A 10,818-nucleotide genomic window follows, 5' to 3' on the forward strand; every position below is an offset into this window, starting at 1 on the left:
TATACTCTTAGGGACGGGGTTAAGCTACTCTACCACATTGTGAAGGGTTGATATGTAAGAGACTCTGAACATCTTATAAATTATCTTTAAAATGTTTCCTTTCTTGGGAAGGGAAGAATAAGTATTTGTAAACAAATGCAGAAATATCTTTACCTAAACAAAAGAACAGTTAGTTAACCTTGTTGTGATTAGCAGAGAGGATAGCTGCAGACACTATAAAATCACTCAGCAACAAGATTTGACAAAACGTTAAAGATGGCTCTATTTTTCCTGTTTTATACAGGAAAATATTAAGGCCCTAGGAATTGAAGTACTTTTCCCAACAGTGGAGTAAATGTCAGAGTCAAGGCTGTGTTTTACATCTCGGTTTTCCCACACATCCTACCCTATGGTTCTGTTGTGCTGTTCCTTTGTGTGACTCCTCAAAGCCTGGTTAAAGGTGATACCGTATCAAATTGTATTAACTCAGTAGCACAAAACACCAGGGAATTGATTTATAAGTGTATTAACCTTGTGGCATTACTGAAGACCTATCTGATTAGTAGTTATCAAGTAGTCACCCTGGCTAAATATATAGGTTTGATTTTTAATTTTGAAAATGAAAAATATTTTAAAATATATGTCTTACATCCATATCTCCAGGAAATTTTAATCAAGTTTTAAAACTTTCAAATTTAGATAAACTCATGTTTTTTGTTGTTTTAATTTTCACTCAATGAAAATAGTAAAAAACTAATTGGATAGAACAGCACAGCAGAAGCATTACTTATCGCCAAAAATGGGATACAACAAGACTGAAGAAGAAAATGCAGGACAGTGCTTAAAAAAGCAGTCTAATGAAAAGTGGGGTCTCCTCAGGATGTCCTTAGGTAGACATTGCAGCAGAACTGCAAAGTTTTCTTTAGAAGGCTGGGGAAGAGAGGAGGAAACAGAGAAGGGGCAAGAGTGGAAACTAGAATGAGGCTCAGAATACCAAGCGTTAGTGCTGGCCCTATCACCTTCCTCACTTGATCACTGGGTGATCTTGGGCAAGTTTCTTCCTTTCCCTCAGCTCATTTCCTCATCTGGAAGGTAAGTCACTAGACAAGATAGCCTTTGATGTTCATTGTAACTCTAACTGATCTTCCCCAAGCAAATAGCTGGGAAAGACACTGTGCCCACAATATGCAAGACACAAGGTTTACAAGCAAAGAACAAATCAAAACAAAAGATGTTTTAAAACCCCTAATGTCACTTGAATTCTTACAACTAAGCAATGGCACATCATACTTTTACAAAGCCCTTCTGTGATTTCATTTTTAAAATCATTTCAAGTTTTATTTTACTTCATATTAAGATAATGGGAGATAAAGTGTTACATGGGTTCATGCAGGAATATATGTAAGAGACACAAAAATCCAAAATAGGTAATTGTTATATTAGTTGTTCCCTTTACTGAGGGGGAGCAGACAAAAGAATGTTAGAAAAAGCTTCATAAAGTGGATTACATAGAATGTGCTTTTAAAAAGTTTGGTATTTTATTGAGTGGGAAAGAGCAATATGGGGAGTTATTGTTCAAGGGTTAAAGCTATGCAAAATTTGTCAATTACAAAGATAGGCTCTAAAACATAGTACCTATAGTTATTACTGAGGTATTTTGTATTTAACAATTTGTTAAAAGGGTCGATCTTAGGGGTTCTGACAACAACAACAACAATAAAGGGACGTAGGAAACACTTGGAGGTGATGGATATATTATTACCTGGATATTGGTTGTGGTAACAAGAGTAATATCTATGTGCAAATTTGCCAAACTATATCCATTAATTACGTACAGTTTTTGTATAACAATTTTACTTCAGTTCCTACTATATTGCCTGGCAAACAATACTTTATACTTAAAGTAAGAGCAATGACTATTGCATGTGTATGTTGAAAATAATAAAGAAAGCAGGTGACAATAAGACATCCTGAGTCTTTTGGAAATAAACAGCATTCACCTGCTTTCTCATCCATTGAGATATCACCACATTTATGTACTTGTGTGTCCCTGGAAGTTTCTTGTGGGAGATTTAGTTATTCTCTTTTCGTTAGGCTCTACTAACCAAGAACAAATCACAGACTCAGACAGCATCATAAAAAGGCCCAGACCCACGATGTCCAGAGACTCCAGGCTCAACCTACATTGATGCTGGCCCTTCAGCCATGAGACTCCATTTGCTTCTTCTTATTCTCCTTCTTTTTTCAATTCTTTTATCCTCAGGTAAGTTAGTAGCTGATTACTACAAGGTTCTGCAGATTAGAAGGCTATATCCCTGGACAGACAAGATCCTAGAATCAGTCCTGTGAGTTCAAGAACCTAATATTTACAGCTTCACTAGGATAATAATAGGGAAAAATAGAAAAGAGACTCATTTAGCAGTAGCTCCTGTTGATAAGATTCCATCCGTGTTTTTTGATCTAGTGAGTGTATATAATAATGGATGCTGCTGAAATTCAATCCTGTCAGATCAAACTGCCTACATATAAATTTCCATGTCCCACCAAGGCATCTCAAGATACAAAGTAAGAATACAACAGAATGTGACCTCAATGAGATGTCTTTGTGGGACCTGGAAATTTATATGCAGGCAGTTAGATCTGACAGGATTGAATTTCAGCAGCATTTATTATTATATTTGCAGAGGTTGCAGTGAGACAAGATCGCGCCATTGCACTCCAGCCTAGGCGACAGAGTGAGACTCCAAAGAAAGAAAGAGAGAGAGAGAGAGACAGGAAGGAAGGGAGGGAGGGAGGAAGGAAGGAAAGAAGGAAGGAAGGAAGGAAGGAAGGAAGGAAGGAAGGAAGGAAGGAAGGAAGGAGAGAGAAAGAAAGAAAGAAAGAAAGAAAGAAAGAGAAAGAAAGAAAAGAAAGAAAGAAGAAAGAAAGAAAGAAAGAAAGAAAGAAAAAAGAAAGAAAAAAGAAAGAAAGAAAGAAAGAAAGAAAGAAAGAAAGAAAGAAAGAAAGAAAGAAAGAAAGAAAGAAAGAAAGCAAGCAAGCATTAGTGAGGGAGAGTGAGTGAGAGTGAGTGTGTTTGGGCCCCTACTGATGATGCTAAACTATCACAAGCCCACACTCAGCCTTTCAACATTTGCTGGAGATTCACTTGTTTCCTTGTTATCTCCACCAAGGGCAGCTTCCTCCTGCTTCTGCTGCTGCAACTCAGCTAGGCACAAAGCATCTGTGGATCCGTTCTTTTTTCAGCAGGGCTTCATCACTCTGAATTTAAGTTAATTAGCTTTTTTTGAGACCTCAGTTCTGTGTTTTAAAATGAAATCTATCATCTATAGTTTATCCAGCTTATTCTCTTTGTCAGGGCAAGAGCATTTTTCTATAACTTTCTAAATTCTAAACAAAAGTAAAAGTTCACTTCTTTTCAGAATCCCCACGTGTCAGAAAGTGTTACTATTATCATCAGTTCAGTGATATTTATGGAATTCCAAGTTGACTCTAATATCAGCTTTTGGGTTAAATTCTTTCTTTCTGATATGTAGCCTTTGAAATTTTATTTGCTGCGGATCTCTTGGTAGTGAACAATTTTCATTTTTCTCTGTCAATTTCATATTGTGATTTTTGATCTGGAAAGACGGCATTACTGAGTACCCAATTCTATATTAACAGTTATTTGCTCTCGACATTTGTTGATACTAGTTTACTCATTTTTAGTTTTTGCTTTACTATAATAATCAGATAAATATTATTTCATTATAAATTATCCTTTTTTCAATGTTTGTATGGTCTGGTGTTTGGTTTTAATGTTTTATAATTTAACTAAAGTGAGTTTATTTTTATATCATCTGTTAGAAATATATTGTTTGAATCAATGGATTTATACCTTTTCTTAATTTCTTTTTGAGAATCTCTTGAAATGGTGAATCCTTTTACACTTCTCTCCCCCCATATTTGAATTAAATAAATGTTAGACCTTGTGTTTCCATGCTACATTCTGGGTATATCATTTAAACATTTTTTTCTTCACTAGTTATCCTCTTACCTGTGTCTAATATATCATTAATAACTTGCATTTATTTTTAAATTATTTTTTGTTTCAGACCTGCCTTTTTTTTTTTTTTTTTTTTTTTTTTTTTTTTTTTTTTTTGGAGGTGGAGTCTCGCTCTGTTGCCCAGGCTGGAGTGCAGTGGTGCGATCTTGGCTCACTGCAACCTCCAACTCCCGGGTTCAAGCGATTCTTCTATCTCAGCCTCCTGAGTAGCTGGGACTACAGGCACCTGCCACCATGTTCGGCTAATTTTTATATATATATTTTTTAGTAGAGACAAGGTTTCACCATCTTGGGCATGCTGGTCTTGAACTCCTGACCTCGTGATCCACCCATCTTGGCCTCCCAAAATGCTGGGATTACAGGCATGAGCCACCACGCCCAGCCAGACCTGCCCGTTTTTTCTATCATCTATATTGTCTTACTATTGTTTTTACATCTTTGTAATAGTAGATTGTTTCTTTAAACAATTGATACATACCTGCTTAATTATTTCTCCACATTGACGATTTCAATACATCTAGTTTTAAAGGGTCTAGATATGCTATTCATTTCATTAACTTTTATTCATGGTGTCTTGCTTACCTGATCATTTTTAATACTGAACTCATTGTTCATCCTTAACCTGACATCATTTTATGGTCTGAAATGAGAATGCTATTATCCAGACTTCCTCTGTGAAGCCGACCCAATGCTTTAACTCAATATAGAAGTTTCAGCATTAACAAACTGGAACTTCTGATGGCCCCAGAGTCAGTAGTACCATCATTAGCATTACTGATCATAGCAGATCTTCCCAGAAGATCTGGGAAACCCTCACCCCCCTCCATCAGTTATCCAATACAAAGTGCCCACTGCTCAAGCTCCAGTTCACAGACTATTTTTGTGTTTGAAAGAGGAGATATTTTAAGAACTTGCCTAACCATTTTCAGGGATAGAAATGTTTCAAAGAGATCCTCTACTATATATATGTTCTATAGCAGCAGTCACTTGAGAGCAGCTCACTTGCAGTCATGGCCAAAAGCCTAAATCTTTCTTTCATTCTAGTCACACCTATTTTGTATCTTTTGGGGATATCTCAGATTCAGATGCATTCATAGTATTCTATGATTTGCGACACTACTATAGATTCTTCAAAATGTTACAACATTCCAATGGTATGTTGGGAGGTATAGAAGGAGAGGAAAAACAATGGGCTCAAATCCCCTCTGACTTCTCTTCTTACAATATGTTTCATTGTTCAAAACTTTTAGAACTATATCAATACAGCATTGACAGTGGGAATTCTTTTCCTTCTGACTTAAATAGGATTAAAGGAAGTGTTTTGCTATGAAATTGCTATATGGGTTGTATTCAGATAAATTTTGACTTCATAAAGGCAATATTCTCCTCATTATTTTTAAATGCTTACCAGGATTCACAGTATTATTTTCAGTTCTCCCTGTTTAAAGGCATATTTAAATAACTTGATGACTTGGATATAGTATATATGTTACTCTGCTACAGAAACAGAAAAACCACCACCAAATTATATTCTAAGATACTTGGTACACCAATTGCACCATCTTTTTTTATCTAAGACATTCAATTCTTCCACAGGTGGGAGTACATGAATTAGCATCATTTACTACTCGTAGCTTTCACTACAGACTTTCAGACTTATGGTGCCTAAAAGAAATAGAATACTTCTAGCTGGGTTTAAAAGCTACAAATAAACAGAGGAAATATACACTATTTTGAAAGTATCACTTGAGTGTTATGCATGTATTTCAACATTATATTGCTAATTTTAATTGTTCAAAGTTAAAGAGCTTAAACCTCCCCCTCATGCATTCCTGAATCACCCATTACTCCCACACATACATTGTTCGATACAGCATAAACCTAAGTAAATAAAGATGTGGCAAAATGAAAAAAATAAAATAATGTTATACCATTCTCATCTGTGAATGGCATCAGTAGACAGATGTGAATAAAAGTAATGTGATTATAATTTTAAAAATCATATTTAATAGGATCCATTTATTATTAAATGAACATTAGGCTACTTAATGAATAATAAATCTTTGACACAATGAAAACTCTTAATGCAGAGTGAGACCAAAATGAAAGTAATAACTGTTTTTCTCCTAACCCTTGCTTTAGTTGGTCTTTCCACCAGACTGTCACTTTAAGGATATTATAATAGCACAAAGCCACCAGCTTTACCATTAGAGAGATCTTCATTAAATTATCTTTGTTTTAATAAACGTTATCTGGAGGAAATACTGGTCTGGACACAATAATAAATGTCAAGTTTTCTAATATTTTCCAGTTTTAGACACAAATTGAAAGGATCATTTATAATGTCAAAAATATACTTTTTTCTAACTAATCTATCCTATGACTAAGACACTAGTAGCAATTAAAGTAGAGAGAGCAAATCTAAATGTGGAGAGAAAAAGTAATTTCCACTTGTTTGAACAGATGAAAGCACGAATAAATTGAAAGCCTGAAATATTAGCTTGGGGGAATAAAATCACTCGGGGGAGCAAAAGCAGGACATACCAGCCTTTAACTCTACACTTCCCCCAAGAAAAAATTTATAGATAGTTATGTACAAACCAAAATAGCGCTGGGAGGGTTCAAGGGACCACTTAAGAAACTACAGCAACACAGTGAAGCCAAAAAAAAAAAAAAAAAAGAGAGAGAGAGAGAGAAAGAGTGAAAGAAAAAAAAAAAAAAAAAAAAAAAAAAAAAAAAAAAACGAATAGCCATATAGAAAAAACAACTCCTGAAATCGGCATACCTGAGACAGCAGAAACATCTTTTCTGGCTAGGAACGAAAAAAGCAGAAAGGGACTATCAGTATCAGCCACAAGGTGGAACCACTATGGCCCTCAGTAACCCTCTCTGGCAGAAGACACTGGCATTTTTGCCCCGCAGTAAGCAACAGCCGTTTCTGAGAGAAAACCCAGAGGAAAAGATGAAGATGTGCCATCCCCTCCCACATCCCTTTTCCCCCACCAAAAATACCGTGACTGTTGTGCCAAACCAGGATCGGAACTACTACCTTTCTTAATCTGCATGTGTCTCTGACATATGAGCAGCAACCATTTCAAAAGCTCCCACATAGAAATGCTCATACTAAATGTATTCTGTTACTGAAGAGTGTTTATGGATTTACATTCCATTTGTGGACTAGCTCACTGGATCTTCTTTCCTGCAGTAAGAGGTGGTTTGGGTGCTGCTGAAGGTCATTGTCTCAATTGGTCTGGTGTTTGCAGAAGAGATGTCTGCAAAGTAGTAGAAGATCAAATTGGTGCCTGCCGAAGAAGGATGAAGTGCTGTAGAGCATGGTGGATTTTAATGCCAATTCCAACACCACTTATCATGTCAGATTATCAAGAACCCCTTAAACCTAAGTTGAAATGAAACTGATGTAAAATAAAAATACATCAAAAGTGAAGTTATTTGCATCTAAGAATATTGAAATATACATATTAAGTACTTCCATCTTGATAACCATCTTGTGTTTTCACTTATCAACATAAATGAATAAATACTAATTTCAAATATACCCAATACTATTTCTTTGTGAGTCATTAACAGATCTTAACAAAACCTTTAAAAATGAGAAAACTGTTACTTTTGTTTTCCAAGATGGTGGATTGAAGGCATTGTTAGCCTGCCTCTTGCACTTGGAAAGACAAAATGGTGTGTAGAGATTCACACTGAACTTTCTTTCAAGAAGCAACACAGGAACTTAACAGGAAAATTGAAATAAGCCACAGACCATTTGAAAGAAGCAGCAGGATGCAGCTTACACCATAAGCTAGGCAGAAAATTTTGAGTTTCCAGGGTGTGAGATGGGGATAAACTGACTGTAAGATATACACTTCCATTGGGAAACCTATCAATCTAGGCCATGGGGGAAGGCCTTAATCGTACTCAGGGCTGGAGTTGATTCAGTGAAGAGTGATGAGTATATGAGGAGTGGCATTGGGATGTGCTTTGAGTCTCCAGCACGTTCCCAGTTTCTGGCAGGATGGAGGGAAGCCATTTCTGATTCTACCTCAGAGAGGACCTCCCAGAAGTCTGCCAGCTAACTCAAATGGTGGTCACAGGTTGAGAGAACCTCCCAACTGAAATGTTTGATATAATTTTCTGTGGGGACAAACTCCCCAGGCCAGAACTGAGAGGCGAGTGGGACGTGTGATGCAGCAGCAAGCACGGGAGCTGGACGCCCCTGCTCTGCAGGTGGATCAGGAGGGGTTTGGCCTGAAGGTTGCAGTTACTGTCTCAATAGGAGAGGCTTATGGTATGGGTCAGTTTTGAGCTCTGAGTTTAGACTTCTTGAAACTTAGCTAACTACTCCCAGTGGAACACTGGGTGTGAGACCTGCCTCGCCAAGGGTGTGGGAGCTGGATGGGGCTTACTGCCAAGCTGCTACTCCCCATTCTTCATATGGACTCTCCTTGTACAGAGGCAGAGGCAGCTTCACTTCTCTCTGGAAAATTACCCCAGTGGCCTAAGAACTGCCTTCCAATTCCCACTGGAGCCACCGCTTGTCCCACACATAGAGAGCCAGAGCATCACTTTACCTGACCTAGTTCCCACTTGGTTTTGCTCAACCACCTACCCTGGTAGATTAACACAAATAACAGAAGAAACTTTTAGAAGCCCTTTGGCTCTACCCGTTCCCTGAGACACCAGAGTACCTCCCATGGGTAACATAAGGCAAGTCCAAATCTCACCACTACCACCACAGCTGGCGGTCTTTTGCAAGCACCACCTCCTGGCTGAAGGCCAACTGACACAGTCCATTAGAGCATCTTGAATTCAGAACATTCAATGTCATGACAGGCCGGGGAGCCTCCTCTGCCCTAATTTGGCTCTCTATCACACATTCTCACACACACACACACACACACACACACACATCACACACACACATCAACCTACTGGCAAACCGAGGTAAAAGCACACACACACACACACCTGCTCAATTCAGGCCATTATCCCTGATGAACATCAATGCAAAAATTCTCAATAAAATACTGGCAAACCGAATCCAGCAGCACACCAAAAACCTTATCCACCACGATCAAGTGGGCTGCATCTTTGGGGTGAAAGGCTGATTCAACATACACAAATCAATAAATGTAATTGATCACATAAACAGAACCAAAGGCAAACACCAGACAATTATTTTGATACACGCAAAAATGCCTCTGATAAAATTCAACATCCCTTCCTGTTAAAAACTCTCAATAAACTACGTATTGATGGAACATACCTTAAAATAATAAGAGCTATTTCATACAGCCAATATCATAAAGAATAGGCAAAAGCTGGAAGCATTCCATTTGAAAACCGGTACAAGACAAGGAAGCCCTTTGTAACCACTTCTATTCAACATAGTATTGGAAGTTCTCGCCAGGGCAATCAGGCAATAGAAAGAAATAAAGGGTATTCCAATAGGAAGAGAGAAAGTCAACTTGTCTCTGTTTGCAGATGACATGACTTCCTATTTAGAAAACCCCATCATCTCAACTGAAAAACTTCTTGAACTGATAAGCAACTTCACCAAGGTCTCAAGATACAAAATCATTGTGCAAAAATCACACGCATTCCATTACACCAACAATAGTCAAGCAGAGAGCCAAATCAAGAATGAACTCCCATTCACAATTGCTACAAAGAGAGTAAAATACCTAGGAATACAACTAGGAGTACAACGGATGTGAAGGACCTCTTCAAGGACAACGGCAAACCACTGCTCAAGGTAATAAGAGAGGATACAGACGAATGGAAAAACATTCCATCCTCATGAATAGGAAGAATCAATATTGTGAAAATGGCCATACTGCCCAAACATTATAGATTCAATGCTATACCCATCAAAATACCGTTGACATTTTTCACAGAATTAGAAAGAACTATTTGAAATGTCATATGGAATCAAAGAATACCCCATATAGCCAAGACAATCATAAACAAAAATAACAAAGCTGGAGGCATTACGCTAACTTCAAACTGTACTAGAAGGCTATGGTACCAAAACAGCAGGCTACTGCTGCCAAAACAGACATATAGACCAATGGAGCAGAGCAAAGACCTCAGAAATAACACCACACATCTATGACCACCTGATCTTTGACAAACCTGACAAAAACAAGCAAGGGAGAAAGGATCTCCTATTCAGTAAATGATGTTGGGAAAACTAGCTTGCCATATACAGAAAACCAAAACTTGACCCCTTCCTTACACCTTATACAATAATTAACTCAAGCTGGATTAAAGATTTAAATGTAAAATCCAAAACCATAAAAACCCTAGAAGAAAACCTAGGCAATATCATTCAGGACACAGGCAAGGACAAAGATTTCATGACAAAAATGTCAAAAGCAATTGCAACAAAAGCCAAAATTGACAAATCGGATCTAATTAAACTAAAGACCTTCTGCACAGCAAAGAAACTATCATCAGCATGAGCAATCAACCTACAGGATGGGAGAAAGTTATTGCAATCTACCCATCTGACAAAGGTCTAATAACAAAAATTGACAAGGAACTTAAACATATTTACAAGCAAAAAAAACAAACAACCCCATCAAAAGTGAGCAAAGGATATGAACAGAAACTTATCAAAAGAAGACATTTATCTAACCAACAAATATATTTTTAAAAGCTCAACAATACTGATCATCAGAGAAGTGAAAATCAAAACTACAATGAGATACCATCTCACACCCATCAGAATGGTGATTATTAAAAAGTTAAGAAACAATAGATGCTGGTGAGGCTGAGAAGAAAGA

The 10,818-nt window shown here is 37.3% G+C and overlaps 1 protein-coding gene across 1 annotated transcript; it reads left to right on the plus strand.

The window, feature by feature from the left end:
• The first annotated feature begins 2,184 nt into the window (after window positions 1-2,184).
• On the plus strand, window positions 2,185-7,432 carry LOC144333942 (beta-defensin 109-like). Its single transcript, XM_077960202.1, has 2 exons — window positions 2,185-2,242; window positions 7,227-7,432. The coding sequence occupies exons 1-2, from the start codon at window positions 2,185-2,187 to the stop codon at window positions 7,430-7,432; spliced, it is 264 nt and encodes an 87-aa protein (XP_077816328.1).
• The last annotated feature ends 3,386 nt before the right edge of the window (window positions 7,433-10,818 follow it).

Source organism: Macaca mulatta, chromosome 13 (genome assembly GCF_049350105.2).
Source record: "Macaca mulatta isolate MMU2019108-1 chromosome 13, T2T-MMU8v2.0, whole genome shotgun sequence".
Lineage (NCBI taxonomy): Eukaryota > Metazoa > Chordata > Mammalia > Primates > Cercopithecidae > Macaca > Macaca mulatta.